The sequence below is a fragment of the Chlorocebus sabaeus genome, chromosome 11, assembly GCF_047675955.1.
Source record: "Chlorocebus sabaeus isolate Y175 chromosome 11, mChlSab1.0.hap1, whole genome shotgun sequence".
Classification (NCBI taxonomy): Eukaryota; Metazoa; Chordata; class Mammalia; order Primates; family Cercopithecidae; genus Chlorocebus; species Chlorocebus sabaeus.
In genome coordinates this window covers 101049150-101072844 of record NC_132914.1, presented here as the reverse complement: position 1 = coordinate 101072844, position 23695 = coordinate 101049150, and the positions used below count along the sequence as shown (strand labels likewise).

The 23695-nt window shown below is 41.7% G+C and overlaps 1 protein-coding gene across 2 annotated transcripts in view; it reads left to right on the top strand.

Moving 5' to 3' along the window:
- The first annotated feature begins 89 nt into the window (after positions 1 to 89).
- Positions 90 to 23695, top strand: part of NT5DC3 (5'-nucleotidase domain containing 3) — a 69261-nt gene continuing 45655 nt past the window's right edge. For both annotated transcript variants that reach the window (XR_012094581.1, XM_008004452.3), the window contains exon 1: positions 90 to 433. Coding sequence is in view for 1 of the 2 variants with exons in the window: in XM_008004452.3 (XP_008002643.1) it covers positions 232 to 433 (202 nt within the window). In the remaining variant the exon portion in view is untranslated. The remainder of the gene's footprint in view (positions 434 to 23695) is intronic.

The window sequence follows — 23695 nt, the reverse complement described above, 5'->3', positions numbered from 1 at the left end:
TCCCCACCCACTCCCCGACAGACCCCGCCCCCATCCGGCCCCGCCCCCTCCCCGCCCACTTCCCGCCCCGCGCGGCTGGAGGGCGGGCCTGCGCCGCCACGTGTTCCGACGCAGGAGCGGCCCGCCTGCAGGGCAGAGCGCGGGTAGATCTTGGGCCGGGCGGTAGCAGTCGCAGAGCGGCGCGGTGGCGGCGGCGGCGTCGGCAGCAGGAAGTAGGCAGCAGGCAGGACCATGGCAGCGGCGGTGGTGGTGGCCCGCGGGGCCGGAGCGAGGGCGGCGACAGCGGCGACTCTGCGGGGTGGCTGCGGGACCGCGGCTCGGGGGCGGCCGTGTGTGGGCCCCGCCCGGCCCTTGTGCGCCGCACCGGGGACCGCCCCGGACATGAAGCGCTACCTGTGGGAGCGCTACCAGGAGGCGAAGAGAAGCACTGAAGGTGAGTAAGGTGGCGACCCCGCCCCGGCGTCCGGGGCCCCTCCTGCGCGCTCGGCTGGGAAGCGGGCGCCCTGGGACCCGGTCTAGCCTAGCTGCGGACCTCCAGGGCCTCCAATCGCGAACCCCGGTGCCCACACCCTCAGCCGCAGGCAGCGTCGCCCCTGCGAAGCGACTCGGGGAAACGCGGAAAAATGCACTCTAGAAACTTCACAACTCGCGCCTTTCCCCTGCCGGGAAAGCTGTTGTATATATTCTTAGGATTTTTAGCCCGAAATCTGCATTAAGGGGCTTTGGGCTGCGCGGGGCTGGAGTTCCGCACATCTCCCTTGGGAGTCGGCCACTCCCACGCACCGTTAGGTGTTGTTATTCATCAGTAGTAATAATAGTAACAGCCGACTCGGGCTGGCGCAGACATGCCCAGGAGCGGGGCTGCTGAGCAAGTGGCAGATCCCGAGGCTGGTCTGTTTTCCTTTTGGTGGGGGTGGTGGTGGGATTGGAGAGGAGATGAGGAGATGAGCTGAGCTGTGCGGTGTTTGAAAGAGGAGAGGTCCAGGTGGGGAAGGTTCTGGATTATCCATTAACCTCGGTGAGGTGGGGATTCTAAGGCCTTGAATGGGAACTTCATGGCCAGGTGTGCATAAAATGAGCTTGACTCAGTTGTTACTACTAATGAACTAATGAATACTAGTGCCAGGCACGTGGATTATCTCTAAATTGTTCCAGTAGTCTACGAAGGAGGTGTCACATCCCCATTCTATAGATGGGAAAGGCGAGATTCAGGTTTAAGTGACCTGGCCAAGGGGACGCCTGAATTTAGGGTCTGTCTCAGCTCCTGACCCACTGTCCTGTTTCTTGTGCTCCGCTGACCATTTGGGAACCAATAATCCATTGTCGCTGTTGCTTCCAAGGAGGATTCAGAACCGAAGTTTGTATTTTGGTTACTTCTTATTGTGGAGGTGGCACATAGAGATAGGGACAGATTATTGGGTGAACAAGAACGTTTTATAGGATCACATTTTCCATTTTTTGGCCAGAAGTCAGTTTAATGAAAAAAGCTAATTAGTAATTTTCAGAGGGGATGTAAAATGACTAGCAATGCAGAATTCTGTGAAATGGTGGCTTATTGTCTTCGTTTCCCTTTGCCAAGAGTTAATTTTGCTTTGGCTTTTGAAGCTGTTGTGTGGTGTAGTGGAAAGAAGACTGGCTTTGGAGACATTGGGAATTTTGCAGGTCTTAAGCGATGAAAGAAATATAGAAGATTATCTAGCCCAGCTTTTGTGCAGGCAAGTTTTTTTTAACTTGTAATTCTTATTGAGATAATTGTATATTTACATGCAGTTTAAGAATTAATACAGGGGCCAGGTGTGAGCTCACGCCTGTAATCCCAGCACTTTGGGAGGCTGAAGCAGGTAGATCTCTTGAGCACAGGACCAACCTGGGCAACAAAGGAAAACACAGTCTCTACAAAAAATGCAAAATTTAGGCAGGCGTCGTGGCTCACACCTGTAGTCCCAGCTACTTGGGAGGCTGAGTTGGGGAGGACTGCTTGAGCCTGGAAGGTTGAGACTGCTGTGAGTTGAGATTGCAACACTGCACTCCAGCCCGCGTGGCAGAGCCAAACCCTGTGTAAATAATAAACAGAAAAGGACTAATGGAGGGAGATCCAGCATACACTTTATCCAGTTTCTCCCAGTGGTAACATTTGCAAAACAGTAATACGTTATCACAACAGTATATATTGATACAGGCCACAGATCAGAGTGTCCTCATTTTATTTGTACTTGTGTGTGTGCACATACATGAGAGCACGAATGTATGTACAGTTTTCTCACATGTAGGTTCATATATCCACCACCAATCAAGGGACTGAACAGTTCATCATAAGGATTCCCTCATTCTATCTTTATAGCCCCACCCACCTCCCCCCATCATGCTCTCCCTTGGCGGCAATCCCTGGAGCACTATTGTCCATTTCTAAAATGTTATCATTTCAAAAATGTTACACTGATGGAGTCGTACACAATGTAACCTTTTGGAGTTGTTTTTTTCACCAAGTATAATTTCCTGGAGTTGTATCCAGTGTTATGTGTATTGTATCAACAGTACATTCCTTTTTGCTGTTATTTCATGGTATGGACATAACACAGTTTAACCCTTTGTTTAACCACAGATTAACTACATTGAACCATTTACCTATAGTTCAAAGGACATTTGGGTTGCTCCCAGTCTTTGGCTATTACAAATAAAGATGTTGTAAACATTTGTGTACAGGTTTTTGTGTGAACATACATTTTCATTTCTCTAAATGCCCGAGAGTACAATTGCTGGGTCAAACAGTAATTGCATGTTTAGTTTTATAAGATACTGCAGGCAAAATTTTTGCCATCCTGATTTATGGATAAGGTTTGTTGCTTGCTGCCTGTGAGAACTGAGAGGTCAAAATAGGCTTGAGTTTCTTCATCTGTAAAATGGGGCTGCAGGTAGCACTAGCATCATAGGGTTCAGGTGAGGAGTGGATGAGTCCATCCATGAAAGGCATTTAGGACAGTGCCTGGCACATGAGACAGCCGAAGCATGGGATGGGGAAGATCACCATGTGATATGGTTTAGCTGTGTCCCCACCAAGATCTCAATTTGAATTGTATCTCCCAGAATTCCCATGTATTGTGGGAGGGACCCAGGGGGAGGTAATTGAATTATGGTGGACCATCTTTCCTGTGCTATTCTCATGATAGTGATAAGTCTCATGAGATCTGATGGTTTTATCAGGGGTTTCTGCTTTTGCTTCTTCCTCATTTTTCTCTTGCTGCCGCCACGTAAGAAGTGTCTTTCACCTCCTGCCATGATTCTGAGGCCTCCCCAGCCATGTGGAACTGTAAGTCCAAGTAAACCTCTTTTTCTTCCCAGTCCCAGGTATATGTCTTTATTAGCAGCTTGAAAATGGACTAATACAGTAAATTGGTAGCAGTAGAGTGGGGTGTTGCTGAAAAGACATCTGAAAATGTTGAAGTGACTCTGGAACTGGGTAACAGGCAGAGGTTGGAACAGTTTGGAGGACTCAGAAGACAAGAAAATGGGGAAAAGTTTGGAGCCTCCTAGAGACTTGTTGAATGGCTTTGACAAAAATACTGATAGTGATATGAACAATAAGGTCCAGGCTGAGGTCTCAGATGCAGATGAGGAACTTGTTGGGAACTGGAGCAAAGGTAACTTTTGTTATGTTTTATCAAAGAGATGGGCAGCATTTTGCCCCACCTGGAGATTTGTGGAACTTGACATTTCTAAGCAGCAAAGCATTCAAGAAGTGACTTGGGTGCTATTAAAGGCATTCAGTTTTAAAGGGGAAACAGAGCATCAAAGCTCTGAAAATTTGCAGCCTGACGATGCAGTAGAAAAGAAAAACCCATTTTTTGAGGGGAACTTCAAGCTGCCTGCATAAATTTGCATAAGTAGCAAAGAGCCTAATGTTGATTCCCAAGACTGTGGGGAAAATGTCTCTAGGCCACGTCAGAGACCTTCATGGCAGTCTCTCCCATTACATGCCTGGAGGCCCAGGAGGGAAAAGTGGTTTAGTGGGCCGGGCCCAGGGTCCCCATGCTGTGTACCCTGTGTCCCAGCTGTTCCAGGTTTGGCTGAAAGAGGCCAAGGTAGAGCTTGGGCTGTGGCTTTAGAGGGTGGAAGCCCCAAGCCTTGGCAGCTTCCAGATTGTGTTGAGCCTGCAGGTGCACAGAAGTCAAGAATTGAGTTTGGGAACTTCTGTCTAGATTTCAGAAGATGTATGGAAACACCTGGATGCCCAGGCAGAAGTTTGCTGCAGGGATGGGGCCCTCATGTAGAACCTCTGCTAGGCCATTGCGGAAAGGAAATGTGGGGTGGGAGCCCCCACACAGAGTCCCTACTGGGGCACTGCCTAGTGGAGCTGTGAGAAGAGGGCCACTGTTCTCCAGACCCCAGAATAGTAGATCCACCAACAGCTTGCACTGTGCACCTGGAGAAGCCATAGACACTTGACACCAGTTGGTGAAAGCAGCTGGGAGGGAGCCTGTACCCTGCAAAGCCACAGGGGCAAAGCTGCCCAAGACCATGGGAACCCACCTCTTGCATCAGCGTGACCTGGATGTCATGCTGATACAGGATACATAAACATTCACACGTCCAAAAATCCCAAGTTAAAAAAGGAAAAAGGAAAACATTCCAATTGAGGGACTTTGATAAAGTATATAACCAGTACTTCTCAAAACTGTGGGTCATCAAAAACAGGGAAGAGTCTGAGAAACTGTTTTAGCCTAAAGAAGCCAAACAGACATTACAACTAAATGTAGTCCTTGTAGAGACCTGGAGTCAAAGGAGATCATTTTGGAGCTTTAAAATTTGACTGCCTGGCTGACTTTTGGACATGCATGGGGCCCGTAACCCCTTTGTTTTGGCCAATTTCTCCCATTTGGAATGGGTGTATCTACGCAATACCTGTACTCCCATTGTATCTAGGAAGTAACCAGCTTGCTTTTGATTTTACAGGTTCATAGGCGGAAGGGACTTATCTTGTCTCAGATGAGACTTTGGACTGTGGACTTTTGGGTTAGTGCTGAAATGAGTTAAGACTTTGGGGTACTGTTGAGAAGGCATGATTGGTTTTGAAATGTGAGGACATGAGATTGGAGGGACAAGAGCGGAATGATATGGTTTGACTGTGTCCCCACCAAAATCTCAACTTGAATGGTGTCTCCCAGATTTCCCACGTGTTGTGGGAGGAACCCAGGGGGAGGTAATCGAATCATGGGGGCTGGTCTTTCCCATGCTATTCTCATGATAGTAAATAAGTCTCATGAGATCTGATAGGCTTATCAGGGGTTTCCACTTTTGCTGCTGCTTCATTTTTCTGTTGCTGCCGCTGTGTAAGAAGTGTCTTTCACCTCCCGCCATGGTTCTGAGGCCTCCCCAGCCATGTGGAACTGTAAGTCCAATTAAACCTCTTTTTCTTCCCAGTCTCGATTATGTCTTTATCAGCAGGTGAAAACGGACTAATACACCATGGGACCAGAGTTTGGACTTTGGTGTGTGACAGTCCAAGGAGGACTTTGGAGTATGACAGCCATGTTACTCTCCTCTCTGACCTTAGTTTCCTCCACTGCAGTATGGAATTAATGTGGAGATTTTTAGTGTGTGCTTGGCACCCAGCAGAATCTCAGCAGATAGCAGCTATTATTAATTATAAAATAATTGTCAGCCTTAGCACATTTGGTAAGAGGTGGAGGTGGGTTATTTAGCTCTAGAGTCTGGGTCTCCTTGTGATTAGGGCAGTGCCATAACTAGCTTTGTGGCCTTGAGCAAGTCACCTAATCCCTCCTGGCTTTGGTTTCTGTCTCTGTAAAATGAGGCCACTGCACTGAATAACATCTAAGTCTATTTAAGTGTTAGAAGTAGTCAAGTGTTAGAGGTACAGGATTCGGCGGACCCTATCTCCTCTTCATGCCCGCAGCACAAATGCATGTGGTCCCTATTACCCCTGAGAATGTGGGGGCATTCATGAGGCTTTTTCTTCTTCGTCTTGTCCAGGACTGCACCATTCCTTCTCCCCTCTTTTTGCAGTCTGTGTGAATTTATGTACCTAGCTTGAGTTCATCCAACAAGCATTTATTAAGCACCCAGCAGTGAGTTTGATGACTGCTGGTTCACAGTCGGATGAGTCTGATAGGGAGGGTTCAACAGTGGCTGAGTTACTGCCTGTGGAGAGCTGGGGACCAGTGTTGCATGGATGGGGATTCTGGTAAACAGATGAATGATAGTTTACCTCCGGGGAGACAAGCAACGAGGCCCAGGGGCTCAGGGATGCAGGAAATGTGTCTCTTGAGGCTGACCCTTGAGCTGTGTCTTGTAGGAAGGCGCAGTCAAGAAATACTGATGAATTCATTTAAAACATATAGATCTCCCCACCCCCAGTTGCAAGAGGACAAAATAATTTTATTTTCTCACTTTCTTTCTGGCCACTTGATCTCTTTCCTTCATCCAAACAATCTGTTCAGGTGTCTTCCCTTTGAAGGGCTCCCAGAGTGAAGCCTGCACAGGGGAAGAATGTTTTTTGAAGCTTTGTTTTACCCTTTCTCTTACATCCTTCTTGTCATTTTAATTAAAAAGTTTCTTTAAAACCTTTATTTTTTAGATCAGCTTTAGATTTACAGAAAAATTACATAGTTTCTATAAGCCCTACACCCATTTCTCTTATTAATCTCTCACATTACTATATTTGTCCCAATTAATGAACCAATACTGATACATTATTCGTAGTTTACTCAGATTTCCTTAGTATTTACCTACCCTCCTTTTTTTCTTCCAGGATGCCATCCAGGATAGCACACTACATTTAGTTGTCATGTCTGTTCGGCTTCTTTAGGCTATAACAGTTTCTCAGACTTTTCCCTGTTTTTGATGACCTTAACAGTTTTGAGGAGTACTGATTACATACTTTGTAGAAAGTCCCTCACTTAGAATGTTTTCCTTTTTTCCTTTTTTAACTTGGGATTTTTGGATGTGTGAATGTTTATGCATCCTGTATCAAACTCAACTCAAAAAAAAAAAAGGTTCTTTATATTTTTAGGAAAAGAAATACTGGTTTAAACCTCTAGCAAAAACATCAGCTGCTGCAATTTCCCCCTGGAGCAGTGGTTCTCAATGGGAGTTGGAGGGGGCAGTTTTGTCCCCCAAGGGATATTTGGCAACGCCTGGAGACCTTTTTGTCACAACTTGGGGGAAAAGGGATGCTGCTGGCCTCTAGACGCCAGGGTTGCTGCTAAACATCCTACAGTGCACAGGGCAATATCCCATAACAGAATTATCTGGCCTCAAATGTTGGTAGTGCCAGGGTTGAGAATCCTCATTCTAAAATGATTCTAAGAAATCTGTGTGATTATAATTGAAAGGGCTGGATATACTTGTGTGTGATCTCTTGTTGTCTGGTGTGCTTTTATGTTGCATGTATCTTCTTTGAACTCAAGCTCTGACCTTCCAGGTGTGCTCGTCAGATACTTGGCCTGTCCTGTTAGGTACAGAATGGAAGCCTTCGTACTCCTCCAAGATGGGTCGCTCCAACCTTATGTTTTGTTAGTCGCACGGATTTTTTTTTTTTTTCCATTAGAATTAATCTTGGAGCCTGGTTTATTTAGAACGTTTCACTACTTGGCTGGGGTTATAGACTGTATTAAGTTGTGGAAAGAAGTATGAGGATTAGTTAGAAGCTTTTATAGGGTGTTGAAAGATTTATTCAAAGTTCTGGGTGGAGACCATTTACTAATCAGTCAAAAATTATATACTGTATTCAGTGAGGACTGTGTCTACAAGATGATGTAACTTAGCATGTATAAAATAAGCATAAGACACAAGGATAATCATTCTATATAATATATAATATTAAATACAGTAAATAGTAATAGCATAAATTCCTCAAGGAACTGCATTGGGTTAAAGACACTCTTGAGATAATTTTAAAATTAGACCAATTATTTCTCAGACTGTTTCACAATCTTTTGAGAGATGTAGTTAAAGAGATGTGGAAAATACATGTTAAAGAAGCTTCTTTGTAGCTGGACTTTTCAGAGCTAGCTTTGGAGCCAGTGAGTCAGAGCCTTTAAAATGAATGAATCTCCAAAATGAATGACAGGGGGAAGTAGGTTTAGTGCTTCCCAAGTAAATTTGTGGAGGCCCCTTTTTGAGGTGATAACTCTATTTTGAGGCTCTACAGAATATACTTGGGAAGTTATAATACTATGCCTAATAAGAACATATGTTAATAATACTGAAAGATGCTTACTTGTACAACCAGAAATGTGTTTTTTCTATGCAGCAGGGATACAGAGTAATGGAGTCATAGGACCCTCCCAGAATCTGGAGAAAGCTGTTTTGTCTTTACAAACTGACACATTTGCACTATTACATATAATACTTGAGCACACACAAACGATTTTGTGTATAATTTCAGGGGATTCCAGGGGCATCTTAGTGTCTTCTGGTGACCCAGTGCTCATTTAGTTCTTCTGTTACTCTTTAGGGAAGTTTGAAGGATTGAGCCGTTACGCTCAATTGATCCTTATGGAGGCAGAGCTCAGCATGGAGACTGTTTTCTAGATTTAAATTTGCTGCTGGAGTCAAGAAGCCTGCCTGGAATAATGATATTTTTTGGCCTGACTTTTGCTGCTGAGTGTTACGGTTTTCTGTAACTGTCATGGAGGTGGCTGACTGATCTACCAGTTGAAATCTAGAGTTCGTTTTCCCATTTCATTAGGGTATAAATTCTGGGTAGGGTAAAAAGGAAGTGAAAAGGAAATGAAATATATATATATATTTTTGCCATCTTTTGAAGGTAAGTCAAATTAAAAAATTCAGTAGTCTTCAAACTGGCACATGGGAATCACCTGGGAAGCTTGTTTGAAAATGGAAATTCTGAGGCTCTAACCCTGGAGATTCTGATTCCTAAATTATAGAGGTAAGGCTCAGGAATCTACATTTTTACAGACTGGGTTTAGAAACCAGTCTTTTATTGAACTCTTAAAGACATGTGGAAACAGATATCCCCTAACCTTCAAGAGTTCTTTTGTACTTTGGCTTTCAGCAATCTGGCAGACTAGATAGTCTAAAAACCTTTTTGTATAGAATACCCACATGCTGAAAAAAATACAAAGGACCTTCTCTTGAAGTCGTAACTGAACTCTGAGAAACTGGAAAAATCTCAAGGACTAATAATGAAGAGGACGCCGAGGCCGGGTGTGATGGCTCAGGCCTGTCATCCCAGAGCTTTGGGAAACTGAGGTGGGCATATCACTTGGGGACAGGAGTTTGAGACCAGCCTGGGCAACATGGTGAAACCCTGTCTCTACTAAAAATACAAAAATTGGCTAGGTGAGGTGGCATGAGCCTATAATCCCAGCCACTTGGAATGCCGAGGCATGATAATTGGCTTGAACCCATGAGGTGAAGGTTGCAGTGAGCTGAGATCACACTACTGTACTCCAGCCTGAGTAACAGATCGGGATTCTGTCTCCAAAAAAAAAAAAAAAAAAAAAAAAGGAAGCTGAAACCAGAATGATGACCAGCCTTGAAAGTGTGACCGTTCTGGGAACATTTGTTGCCTGCTGGGAGGGAAGACTAGGCACTGGGCACGTTCTCTCTCTCTCTCTCTCTCTCTCTCTCTCTCTCTCTCTCTCTCTCTCTCTCTCTGTCTCTCTCTCTCTCTCCCCCCCTCCCTCTCCCTCTCCCTCTCTCCCCCCCTCTCCTCTCTCTCTCTCTCCCCCCCTCTCCTCTCTCTCTCTCTCTCTCCTCTCTCTCTCTCCTCTCTCTCTCTCTCTCCTCTCTCTCCTCTCTCCTCTCTCCTCCCTCTCTCTCTCCCTCTCTCTCGCTCTCGCTCTCGCTCTCGCTCTCTCGTCAGACGGAGACTCTCCTGTAAACCTGGTGGCCACAGAGTGCTTCCTTCCATGCAGGGAGACAATAGAGAAACTTGTCTGTTTCAGTATTTGCTCTAAGTATGTTTTCTGTGTGTTCGAGGGCAGGTTTTAGAAGTCTCCCATGACCTTGTAATCATAGGGTCATCCTCACATGGATTTGGGTTTGAATTTATTCTTCTTATATTGTCTGACAATCTGTATGAGTCCATTCTTACATTGCTATGAAGAAATACCCAAGACTGGGTAATTTATAAAGAAAAGTGGTTTAATTGACTCACAGTTCAGCATGGCTGGGGAGGCCTTGGGAAACTTAGAATTGTGGCAGAAGGCACCTCTTCACAGGGCATTAGGAGAGAGAATGAGTGCCAGCAAGGGAAATGCCAGATGCATATAAAACCATCAGATCTCTTGAGGTTCGCTCATTATCACAAGAACAGCATGGGGGAAGCTGCCTCCATGATTCAGTTACCTCTTCCTGCCCTTGACACATGGGGGTTATGGGGATTACAATTCAAGGTGACATTTGGGTGGGGACGCAGAGCCAAACCATATCACAAATCCAACTGAGAAACTGAGTGATAGTGAACTGGAACTCCTGGTAGAAGTCAATGCAAACTCTCTGGATAAATAGACCTTAAGCCCAGGCCTCCCAGGATTCTCAAGATTAGATCTGAGCTTATAATCCAAAATTTAAAAATACACAAATAAGCCACCATAAGGAGAACCAGCAGAATCAGCAGACAGCACAATTAGTATGAGGAGGACTTAAGATACTAGAATTATTAGGTAAAGAATATATGTAGTGCTACCTAAGAATGTTTGAAACTTTTGAAGAAATAAGATGAAATGGAAAATGTGAACAGAAAATAAGAAGCTACTAAAATGATCAGGCAGGTTTTAAAAAGAACCAAATAGAAATTTTAGAAATTAAAGTTTTAATCTTTAAAATTAAAACTTTTGGTGGAATGGTTTTAACTTTCAGATTGGAAAAAAGAAGAAAAAAGAATTAATGGTCTGGGCTATAACTCTGAGAACATTATCCAGAGTATAATATAATCAAAGAGATGGATATTTTGAAAGCAGTTGACAGACTGATAGTGTGAGATGTCAAACATGTGTCTAATTGGAGTTCCAGCAGGAGACATTGGGAAATGGGGGAGAGAAAATATTCAAAGAAAAAATTGCTGAAAAATTTCCAAAACAAATGAAAGACAGAATCCTCAAACTTAGAATGCAAAGCAAATCCCAAGCAGGATGAATAAGAAGTAATATATACAAAAGACAAAGAAAAGACCATAAAAGTAGCCAAAAAGACCCAAAGGCAGAGTAGTTAAGAATATAGACCATGGAGCAAGCATACGTGGGATCAAATCCTAACTTCATCATTTATAAGCCATGTGACCTTGGGCAAATGATGTGTCTATGTGTCTCAGTTTCCTTATATGTAAAAAGGGGTTAACAATAATACCTGTCTCTGAGGATTGGTAGGTTTAAATGAGTTAATGTATGTAGAGTTTTTAAAATAGTGCCTGTTGCATAGTAAGTCCCTTGTAAATGTCAACCATGATTATTGATGGTATTATTACCACAGAGGACTGGGAGACTGATAGACTTTTGAACAGTGATAGCAGACCCTTCAAGACAGTAGATGACTTCAAAGTCTGACAGAAAAATGTTAATTTAGAATTGTATGTCTAGTTCAATCATCATTTAAGATAGAATGTGAAGACACTTTTTTTTTTAAATTAAAACCTAAGAGCTTTACCGTCAAGGAACTCACTAAAGGAACTTCTAAAGGATGTATATGTGTCAGGAAAAAAAAATTTTCCAAAGGTCTTAGATGCAAGTGAAAATGGAGAAAAAAGAAATTGGTAGACATGTGAATAAATCTAAACAAATTTGTATTGACAATGTTGAAATCAATCCAAAAGTGGGTAGGAGAGAAGGTAAAAGACACAGAAAAAGCAAGAAATAGTATAGAATGTGATGGGGAAAATAATTCCAAATATATTAATTATCATGATAACCTCAGATTAAAAGACAGATTGTCAGATCAGATACAAGAAACGGTCCAGCTGGATGCTGTTTATAAGAGATGTACTCCAAAACAAAGATGTAGAAAGGTTGAGTTTAATAGAATGGGAAAAGATATCTTGGGTAAATGGTAACCAAAGAAAACCAGCAAGTTATTAATATCAGACAAATATTGAAATGATGTTAAAGGGAAATACATACTATTAACTGTAAGAAAGGTTGCAAACCACAGTTCATGGGCCAGTTGTAGCCTGATGTCTCTTTTTGTATATTAAGTTTTATTGGAATATAGCCACACCCATTTGTTTCTGGTTCTCCTGGATGTCAGAGGTGAGCAGTTGCAACAGAGACTATGTGCAGATCCCCAAATATTTAACTGGCCCTTTATAGAAAACATGTGTTATCTGCTGAACTAGAACTACAGAAATATACCTACATGGGTGACTCTCACAAGAATAATTTTGAGTAAGAAAAAAGCAAGTTGCAGACATCTACCAATTATAAAAGGTTTTTAAAACACATAAAAATACTATAGATTACTTGTAGGGACACACATGTATGTGGTAAAAGTCTAGAGAAATGCAGGAGAGGCCGGGTGCGGTGGCTCACGCTTGTAATCCCAGCACTTTGGAAGGCTGAGGTGGGTGGATCACTTGAGGCCAGGAGTTGAAGACCAGCCTGGCCAGCATGGTGAAACCCTGTGTCTACTAAAAATACAAAAATTAGCTGGGCATGGTGGTGCATACCTGTAATCCAAGCTACTCGGGGGGCTGAGGCAGGAGGATCACTTGAACCCGGGTGGCGGGGTGTTGCAGTGAGCTGAGATCATGCCACTACACTCCAGCCTGGGCAACAGAGTGAGACTCTGTCTCCAAAAAAAAAAAAAAAAAAAAAAAGAAAAAAGAAAAAAAAAAAAAAGAGAGTGGTAAACAGCAAAATCTGGGTAGTGGTTATGTCAGAGGCAGGAGGAGCCTGCAGATGAGGGTGGAAGGGATTTTATATCCCACTTGGATGGTAGGGATGTGGGTGTTCTTTGTATTATCTTTACCTTTCTTTATGTGGTAGAAATAGCAGGATACATTCTTTAAAAGTCTTCCCCATAGTTCAGGTGTATGATGTTGATCCTGTGGCCATACAAGAAAGTAGTAAAGAGTTTTAAGGGAGAAACGTGCCACATCATAATTTTCACATTTTCAGATAGGAAACAAATGCCTAAAGTAGGAAAACCTAAGATTCTGGCAAGTGGAGGGGCCTCTGGAGATGGTAGAGTTCAGTCCTCTGCTGGAAGAAGAAATCCCTTTTTCCATAGACTTTATTAGTGGCCATCTGGCATCTGCTTGAGCTTGTTGTGTGATCACAAGGCTGCCCATTTTATTTTGGATGGCTGAGTCACAGAGAGTACTTCTGATTCTCCTTCCATATGATAGTTGCTTAAATATGAAGATGGTGATCATGCATCATCACTGCAACTCGCCTTTGATTTGATCATTTTGGAAGCTCAACTTTGATTTCACTCTAGTTTGTCACTATCCCTTTGAAAGTGAACCATTTGTTCCCGACCTGTGGTCTGACTGGTTCGTGGTGGAGGGAGGCAACCGGCTCTTCCTTCGTGAACAAACACTGTACTTTTGTAACTTTAAGAGTTAATTCATGTTCAGTTTGTGACCAGCCAAATCCTGACTTTGTCCTTCCTGTATTGACGTGATGTAATTTTAGAGAAGGAAAACAAAAGCTTTAAAAAAATCTTCTTTGCAAATAAGTACTTAGAAGACAATGATAGAATTCTATTATTTTTTAAAAGTCAAATACTACATGTTATAGCTAGGAGAGTGCAGAGAGAAAGAGAGGCTAGCTGATTGATCAAACTGGGTTTTATAGGAAATTTTTATACTTTAAAGGATTGGTCCTTGGTTTGAGTAACTCTTTTTCATTTTACTAGGGCTTTGAGGAAATGTTTCATGCCAAGTGAATTGATAAGATACTGTTGTATAAACCTGAATATAATTTTAATTTGTATTTAGAGATGCAACTCTCTGCGTAGATTGTAATATTTTGTTCTCGTTTGAGCAGAAAAATCGACTTGAGAAGCACTAGTGAATATTAATCCTTAGCTAGGTAGCAGACCTTTCAAACATTTTGCCCTCAATATTCTTTTATACACTTTAAATTACTGAAGATCCTAGAGTTTCTGTTTATACATTAGTCTCAAGTAGACTTTTAAAGAATGTATTCTGCTATTATATTGGCAGTGATTGTATTGGAAATTAAAACCCAGAGAATTGTAAGATATGTATTTATTGATTCATTTAATTAATTTATTTTTTGAGACTCTGTCTCCCAGGCTGAAGTGCAATGGTGCAATCACGGCTCACTGCAACCTCCATCTCCTGGGTTCAAGCAATTCTTCTGCCTCAGCTTCCCGAGTAGCTGGGATTACAGGTGTGCGCCACTACACCCAGCTAATTTTTTGTATTTTTAGTAGAGACAGGGTTTCACCATGTTGGCCAGGCTGGTCTGGAACTCCTGACCTCAGGTGATCTGCCTGTCTTGGCCTCCCAAAGTGCTGGGATTACAGGTGTGAGCCACTGCGCCCAGGCATATGTATTTATTGATTCATTTAAAATACCAGTCTGTTACCTGTTAGCATAAATGGCATGCTTTTTATGAAAAATGACTTTTCCAAAATAAAAGATTTAGAAGAACGTCATGGTTTTATATTTGTGCAAAGTTCTGTGATGCTGGATTAATAGATTCTGAAATCTGATTCTGTCTATTGCAGTATCCTCTGGCAAAAGAGGTGACAGTGAAAAAGGCAAATTGTCTCTGTATTTAATTTTCATTGTTTCTGTAACAAATTACCACAAATTAGTGATTGACAACAGTACAATATATTGTCTTCATAGTTCTGGAAGTTAAAAGTCTGAAATAGATCTCACTGGGGTAGAATCAAGGTGTTGCAGTACTGCATTTCTTTCTGGAGGTTCTGGGGGAGACAGTTTTCTTAAAGCTTTTCAGTTTCTAAAGGCTCCCCACATTGTTTGTAGCTCCTTGCATTTTCAAAGCCAGCAATGGCTTTCTGAGTCTTTCTCAAATCACATCTCTCTCACACTGAATCTTCTGCCCTCCTTTTCCACACTTAAGGACCCTTGTGATTACATTGGGTCCACCTGGATAATCCAGGCTAATAACTTTATTTGAAAGTCAGCTGATACCAATCTTAATCCATCTGCAACCTTAATTCTCCCTTGCCATGTAAGGTAACATATTCACAGGTTCTAGGAATTAGGACATGGACATCTTTGGAGAGCCATTATTCTGTCTGCCACGTCTTAACTATATTATGAGAATAGTTTTGACCTCAAAGATTCCCTGGAGAGGAGGTCGGGGAGATTTCCCAGATTATGATGGTAACTACTGATCTAGGAAAAATTATCTGTTGAATGAATGGAGAAAAGAAGGGACTGACAGTTATGAAGCACCTACTTTCAGCCAAGCACTGTGCCAAACATTTGACCTGCATTGTAATGTTTAATGGCTGTGTGCCTTTGGGCCAGCTACTTCTTAGCCTTATTTTTTACCCCATCTGCATATGAGGGATTGTGGTATCCACTTCATGGAGTTCTTGGGACATTAATCGAGGTGATGAATGAGAAGTGCCTGGTGCACAGCATGTGGATGGCATTTATATAGGCACATGTATTTCTTTTCTACTTCCTGCATACTCTAATGAAACATTTTTGAGATTGCGTATTTTTTGATTGTTTGACTTGGCTCTCTTCTCTTCGACAGGGTCTTGCTCTGTTACCCAGGTTACAGTGCAGTGGCACAGTCAAGCTCACTGCAGCCTTGAATGCCTGGGCTCAAGGGATCCTTCCATCTCAGCCTCCCAATTAGCTACCTGTGCCTGGCTAATTTTAAAATTTTTTTGTAGAGACAGAGTTTTGATTTGCTCCGCAGGCTGGTCTTGAACTCCTGGCTTCAAGCCATCCTTCTGCCTTGGCCTCCCAAAGTGTTGGGATTATAAGTGTGAGCCACTGTGCTATGCAGTTTTCTTTTTCTAAGGACTTTTTCCCTTGAAGCTGAATGTACTTTTCTTTTTGATCAGTTCTGTTGATTTTTTAAAGATTTTATTTTTAAAGATTAGGTTGTCATTAAACCATTACTATATTTAATTTTATTTCAAATGTAGTTGTGTGTAGTTTTATTTTTGTAACTTCGGGAAGTGTGATGGATTTCTGTGGAGTAGTCAGAATTACAGATATTACTTACAGGGTAATAAGGGGTATAATTTTAACTTTTGGTGGGAGTAGTGTAAATGTCATGTGCATTATTAATTAGTCGGATGAGTAATTCTATTTGTCATGGATTACTTCTCCTTGGAGACAATGCAAAATATGTAAACGAATGGAAAAATGAGTGTTTCTTCTTAGATTATCAGACACAATAAAAGTGACTCTTGAACTGCCTCTTCCCCGGGGGGTATGCCCAGCCCCATGCCAGGTTCCTCTGTCTTGCATCAGTGTGATGTTTGGTGGTCTTCCCCATTGCCTGTGATATTGTTCTGTATTTATAATCCCCTGTGCAGTGTCTGGCACATTGTAGGTATGGTAAATGCTTATTGAAACGGATTTCCTATGGGCCTAGTAAATGGGAAAACCAGTTTACAAGGATACTACATGTTGTATGATCTCATTGATGTAAAATTCTAGCAAATGCAAAGGAATCTGACCAAAAGAAAATGAGTAGTGGCCTGGGGATGGTTAGGGGTGGAGGGAGGGTGGGCTGGAATTTAAGGGAATGTGAGGAAAGGTTATGGGGTGTTAGATGCTCATTGCCTTGATTGTGATGATGGCATCACAGATGTCTCTGCAGTATATGTCAAACCCCATCAAACTGTATACTTTATGTGCAGTTTATTATATTGCATCTCAATAAAAATATAAAGTGAAAATACAGATTTAAGAGAAGGACTCTAGTTTAGGACTCTAGTAACCAGTTTAGCCTGGCTTGAGTCTGGTACCCACCTCAGGAGTGGCCCAGCATGTTCTGTCAGGTGTTGTGCCCTGGACCAGCAGCTGTGACTGGAGGGGCAGGTCCCAGAAGAAACTGGGGAGTCACTTCTTATATAAGGATTGGAGCATACTGGGCAGGTAATCCTATCAGTGTTCACTTTCACTGTGGAAAGGATACCTTGGGCGTTTTGTTTCGTCTCGACATATGCCATTGGACTATTGCAGAGGTAAAAATGACTTAAAACCGAGTGGTTATTAGAGATACTGGAGATAACAGTTTCTGGCTAAAAATTTACATCTCTTTAAGGTCTAGCAGTTACACACTCCTAAGAATTGTCATCTCAACCTTGGCCTTCAAAGTCATGTTTCTATTCAACTGTTTCCTTTATTGTAATGAATTATTAGCAGAAAGGATATTAAGTGGACACAGCTATATCAAATAACATTTGTTGGTACTAAGTGTAACATACCAAAACATAAAAAATTGTGAAATTGCATTATGATCAACTTGTTCCCTAGCATATCAGAAGAGATTCACATTTTTCAACCATTAATAGCAGAACTGACTGTACTGCCCTGTGCCTAGCCTGGCTGGACAGAAGGAAGCTGGAACTTGGTGAAAGTTGCTAAGAGATAAATCACCTGAATTAGGGTGTCTTTTTCTTGTAGTTTTCATAGTTACAGATGTGAAGTTTAAAACAGGACCTGAGTTCACCTGTAGTGAGGTAATGGAAAAGTTAAATACTGCCTCAATGTAGATGCAAAAAATTGCCTATGCGTATTTTCACATTTCCAATTCATAGGTATACTTTTAAAAGAAATTTTGAAACCTTGATGTTTTCAGTCTACACGTGAACTTTTAAAGGAGAATTTGAAGCCATGTTAAATAAATATGAGATCTTAAAGTGTTTGGAATATCTGTGAGTATTTTTGAAGTATGTGAATATTATGAAATATAAACAGAAGTTGAGATTTGGTCCAATTAGGGAAAAACAAACACCCAAAAAACAAAAAAATGCTTTTTTTTGATTTAGGAACATAGAAATAGATATTTAAAATGTGACCTTGAGCTGTTAATTTCATCTTCATTTTCCTCTGTGAAATGGGTATAATTGTGTCTCTCATTAAGTGAGGTCGTGTACATTGCTTCATATAATGCCTGGTATATAGTAAATGCACATAATTATTATCCACTGGATTTACTTTTTGGTTGAGCACTGGGGAGATTCACAGAAAGCTTCTTGGTACATGGAGGGTAGCGGAGAATGGAGACTTTTTCTGTTTTTTTTTTTTTTTTTTTTTTGTAGCTTCTAAAATTCTCCAGGAAAATTTTCTCCTCTTCCATTTCTTCTTCGGGGACTTTTGATCTGTATATTCTTTTTTTCTAGAAAAACAGCTTGAAATCTAGGATATATACCAAAAAGAAAAATCATAACTAACTAAAGAAAAATGCCATCTTAGTGTCTCTGGGATTGTGATTTGCTTTATCAATACAGTTGAACTTTTAAGGATTTTCAAGTGTGTCTCACCTTCTCTGATTATATTCTTGTTAACACACTTGGGTTTCTGAGTACAAATATCTGAGATGTACATTTGGGCCTCCTGATGGAGCATGTTTTCCCCCAGTTTTTGCTTTATTAATATCAATGTAACAAAATCTTTGCATATAGATCTTTACCTACATCTCTATTTCCTTAGCATAGATTCCTAGAAAGGATTACTGGGTCAAAGGGTATGAATATTTTTAACAGACTCTTGATATGTATTGCCAAGCTGTTTTCTAGAAAGCTTGTTCTGATTTTTACTCTTAAACAGCTAGGAGTCAAGCTGCCCAGGTCTTGGCACAAGGTTCCGTTATTACAGACAAATCAAGAATAGAGCACCCCCAAAACAGCACACACACATAGCACTACCACTAGCAGCAGGAACACTGCTGCAACCTGACAAGAGGAAAATGACTTCTTACTTTATTTCTTAGCCAAATAACACATGCTTATTATAGAAAACCATGTAAATGAAATAAAGACAGTAGAGACATTTGTAATTCCACCTGTTGAGACACCTACTGTTAACTGTGTTTACTTGTTTTAATTTGCTTTTTTTTTGGTAATTCGAGTGGTTGAACGTTTAGTTTACCAACTATTTCCTTTTTTTAAAATATTAAGAATACTAGACCATTGCTGTTTGTCTTTTCAATTTTTTGGTCTAATATACTCAACTCTTTTCCCAAATTATTGTTTTGATATTTTTAGATGCACAGGTGTTAAAAAATCTTATGTTGCAAATCTGTCAGTAGTTTTCTTTGTGATTTATTCTGTTGCTTTTTTTTTTTTTTTTACATTTGGAAAGTTATGTTTTATTCAGAGATGAAATAAATGGTGATCTATATATTCTTGTTTTTAATGTTAAAAAATTTTAAACTCTGGCTCACATGGTGTTTCTTTTTCTACCTTTTTAATGTTTGAAATTTTTAAACTCTGACTCACATGGTGTTTGTTTTACAGCATAATTTGAAGGAAAGTCTTACTTGACTTTCTTTTCACATAGCTGTTTGGTGTTTATGCATACACATTAGACAAAGGCAGAATATTCCAGGCAGATGTAACTCTGGTCAGTATTCAACCACCGCATATGTTGGAGAACACAGAGCAGTGGATGACCCATCTTGTTGAAAGTAGGGCATGGGAAGGAGAATTTAATATTGGAGAAATGGATTAAAGTATACATTGGGAATGCCTTTGATACCAGATTAAAAAGTTAAAATTTATTGTCAGAAGTTTGAATGGCTGAATTTTCTTAAAATAAACCTTTAGTAGAATTCGTTCAGATGTAAGCAATAGAAAACTTAACTCTTTCCCGTTGGCATCTTTTCTAGGTTCCTAGCAGTGGCCCCTTACATCTCCAAATTTATGTTCTCTTAAATCTACCTTTGGAAGAAAAGAATGCCTCCTCCCTCAAATTCCCTTACAAATCCAGCAATTGACTCGATTGGACTTATTGGTTCACTTTGGCTGTAGAGAAAGTATGATGATTGGCTGGAGGGGATCCTATGTCTGCCTCAAACTAGTCAGCATTGGTAAGGGAATTCAGGTACTCTGTTAGGCCAGGCCTGGGTTACATGCCCTCCTTCTGGAGTCAGGAATGGAACCCCATGAGACCATACAGTCTGAATGTTGGACAAGAGAGATTTCCCAACAAAATCATGGTGTTGAAGGTTTATCAGTCAGGATAGGCTAGGTTATGCTGCAGCCACAAGCAACACCAAAATCCCAGTGGTTTATTACAGACAGCTATAACAAAGCCTATTTCTCACTCATGCAGAGTCTACTGGGGGACCCCCACAACTCTGCAGGGCAGGGTAGTCAACTCCATGTGTTGGCTTAGCCTTCCATCCTCCTCCTAATCTTGTAGTGTTTGTATCATATCTCCATGATAGGCATGGTAGGGGAAGGGAGTGTGCACTGCTCTAGAAGTGACACATGTCTCTTATGCCTGTGATCTGTTGTGACCACAGCTGGCCAGAGTCAGGGGTGAGGCATGGAGGGAGGATTGTGATCCTCCCCATGTACCTGGAAAGTGGAACCAGCTGGACGGGAGCAAGTATGAGATGGCACAGCTGCACTGAAGGGGCCCAGACACCCAGTGCCCACAGCCGTCGCTTACCACAGGCAGCCTTTGGGACCTCGGTTTTTCAGGTCCATCCTTTGCACCCTCCTGTCTTTATCTGACTGGTTCCTGGGATAATGATGAGAGCAAGTAATGCATTTGGTAAACTTTGAGAGCTCTCCAGTGCTGTGTGCCTAAGGCGCATCATATTTTTTAAAACATTGAGAATAATTATTGACATCAATCAGGCCATGAATTTCTGCTCGGTGTTGTCTCCACACACTGCTTGACAGCTCTGCCAAGCTCTAGGCCTGTACTAAGGGAGAGACATTTAGCATTTATGAGCATTAAAGAAGACAAAGTACTTGGCAAAATTGTACCTTCCAAGCTCACATCTTTACACTGCTTAAAAATGTTTCCTTGAATAAGTGGAAAGTATCTGACTTCTGTACCAGAATGAGATTCTGCCTTCTTTCATATTCTCTCTCTCTCAATAGTAATGATAAAATTTAGACAAGAATTTTCTGTGGTGGCCTTAAAAAAGCAAAACAAAATGGAGCAGCCACTGTGGAAAACAGTAGGGCAGTTCCTAAAACAATGAAAAACAGGATTACCATATGAGCCAGGAATTCCACTTCTAGGTATTCACCCAAAAAGACTGAAAACGAGGATTTGGACAGATATTTGTGTGTTCATAGCAGCATTATTCATAACAGCTGGAAGGTGGAAGCAACCCGACGGCCTGGGGATTGATAAATGGATAAACAAAAGGCGGTTTATATCTACGATGGACTGTGCAGCCTTCAAAAGGAGAGACTGACATATGCTACAACGTGGATGAACCTTGAGGTCATTATGCAAAAAGACAAAGACTGTATGACTCCACTTCTATGAGGTTCCTAGAATAGTCAGATTCATAGAGACAGGAAGTGGAGCAGTAGTTGCTGGGAAAGCTGGGGTGAATGGGGAATTGTTTAATGGGTACAGAGTTTCAGTTTTGCAAGAAGAAAAGAATTCCAGAGCTGGATGGTGGTGATGGTTGTACAAGGTGAATGTACTTAATGCCACTGAATTGCACTCTTAGAAATGGCTAACATGGTAAACTTTATGTAATGTATATTTTGCCACAATAAAAAACACAAAAAGCCATAACCAAAACAGAAAGCTTACCAGTTTTTCCTATAGGTTGTTCACCACATTTCCCAGTGTTCTATGGGATAAGCAGATGAAAAGCTGGAAGCTGCTGAAAACTGGAAGTGCCAGGGGCCTCCCAGCTTGCCACACTGTATGCTGGAGGGTGCACAGCTCCCAACTCAGAGTGGCTTGCATTGGAACTGAGTTTTGCTCAAGCTCTGGCCACAGCAACAGAACTGTCTCTCCATTTGTTTGTACTGATTGTATAGCCTTGCTGTCATCATCCATTATGTACAAAGGAATTCACTTTCTAAATTGGTACCCACTCTGGTTTCTCCTTTGAGAAAGTACGTAAGTGACTAGTCAAGAGGCATTCGGTTTATACTTCAGAGTCTAAAGTTTAGCCAGACTGTTTCTCTTTTGTGAGTGGTTGGCATTCTTTTGCTTTGTAATTATTCATGTTTGTTCTTAACTTTTCTTCCTAAAGTGTGCACGGGGTGCCAAGATCCGTTTAAGATGCTGCTCCTCGTGTTCGAGGATGACACCTTAAACATCCAGGCTTTCAGGTGATGGTGTCATGTGATGTACGTGTCTCAGGCTTTCACTTCCGCAGGGGAATTCCCATGCAGCTTTTGGATGATTTTCTATCATAGTAGTTTTTCCTTGAGGGCTTCGCGTAGTCTTCTTAGGTAGCAGGAAGGGAGGGAGACTTTCTTGCCAGCACCATTTCTAAATATAAACTTCTAATTAAGCAGGCTGTTCGAACCTCCCTTGGAAAGGTCATTTGTGAAAGTGGAGCTTTTGGTCACTCTGTAAGCGATCCCCCTTCACTTGCATCATATGGATGATGCCATGTGGTCATATTCAGAAAATATCATCAGCAATGGCCCATTGATTTATGTTAAGGCCAGAAGATCTTCGGTATTAGATATCCAAGAGCTTGGGTCTGCCAGCTTCTCCTCTTCCCTAGGACCAGTTCTTGTGAACTGTCTGCCTCTAAGTTTCTTAAATGTCTATAACAGATATGTCTTATTGGCAAAAGAAAAATGAAAGCCATAGTTCTTGTGGCTGGGTGCGGTGGCTCACACCCATAACCCCAACACTTTGGGAGGTAGAGGCAGGTAGATCACCTGAGGTCAGGAGTTTGAGACTAGCCTGGCCAACATGGTGAAAACCCTGTCTCTACTAAAAATACAAAAATTAGCTGGGCATGGTGATGTACACCTGTAATCTCAGCTACTTGGAAGGCAGAGGCAGGAGAATTGCTTGAACTTGGGAGGTGGAGGTTGCAGTGAACTGACATTGTACCACTGTACTCCAGCCTGAGTGACAGAGTGAGACTTCATCTTAAAAAAAAAAAAAAAAAAAAAAGCCATGGTTGTTGTCTCTTTGCTTTTGATGAAAGAAAAACGAATGAAGAAATGGAATTGTTAGTGAATTGACTGTTTGGGTTTTCAATAGGCTCAGTCACATCTAGATTGTCAGTGTGAGTGAAATTAATTTATTGATTCGTATATGTGCCTTCACAATGACCTGGAAATTCTGTGTAGAGATATAAAGGCTTGGTTTTAATAAACTAGGTGCAATGTGGGAACTTAATTGGGAGCCATGAATAGGTTTAGGGGATGAACCCCATGAAATTTTCTGCAAAATCTGCACGTGCATGGAGAGGATTCCATGGCTTCTGTTAGGTTTTGAAAGGGATTCAGATCTCAAAGCTGTTAAGGAGCCTTGTGAAATGCTCAGAATACCTCACTGTGGCTGGATTGGTCCCTGACTGGGGCCTCAGTGCCCTGATTAGAGCTGTTACTATGCAAGCGGAATGCTTCTTGAACGTTTCAGGTGGCTCTTTAGAGTGAATGTGGATACTACGTGCCATTCATAGTCAGAAAGAAGTGAGCAGAAAGGAAAGGGAAAGCCCAGAAATGATGGATTGACTTTATTTTATTTTAGGAAAAAATGCACCTGAAAGGGAGTTAAGAACATAGATTCTGGAGCCAAACTTCCCAGGTTCAAATCCCAACCCTGCCATGTGGTGCTGGTGTA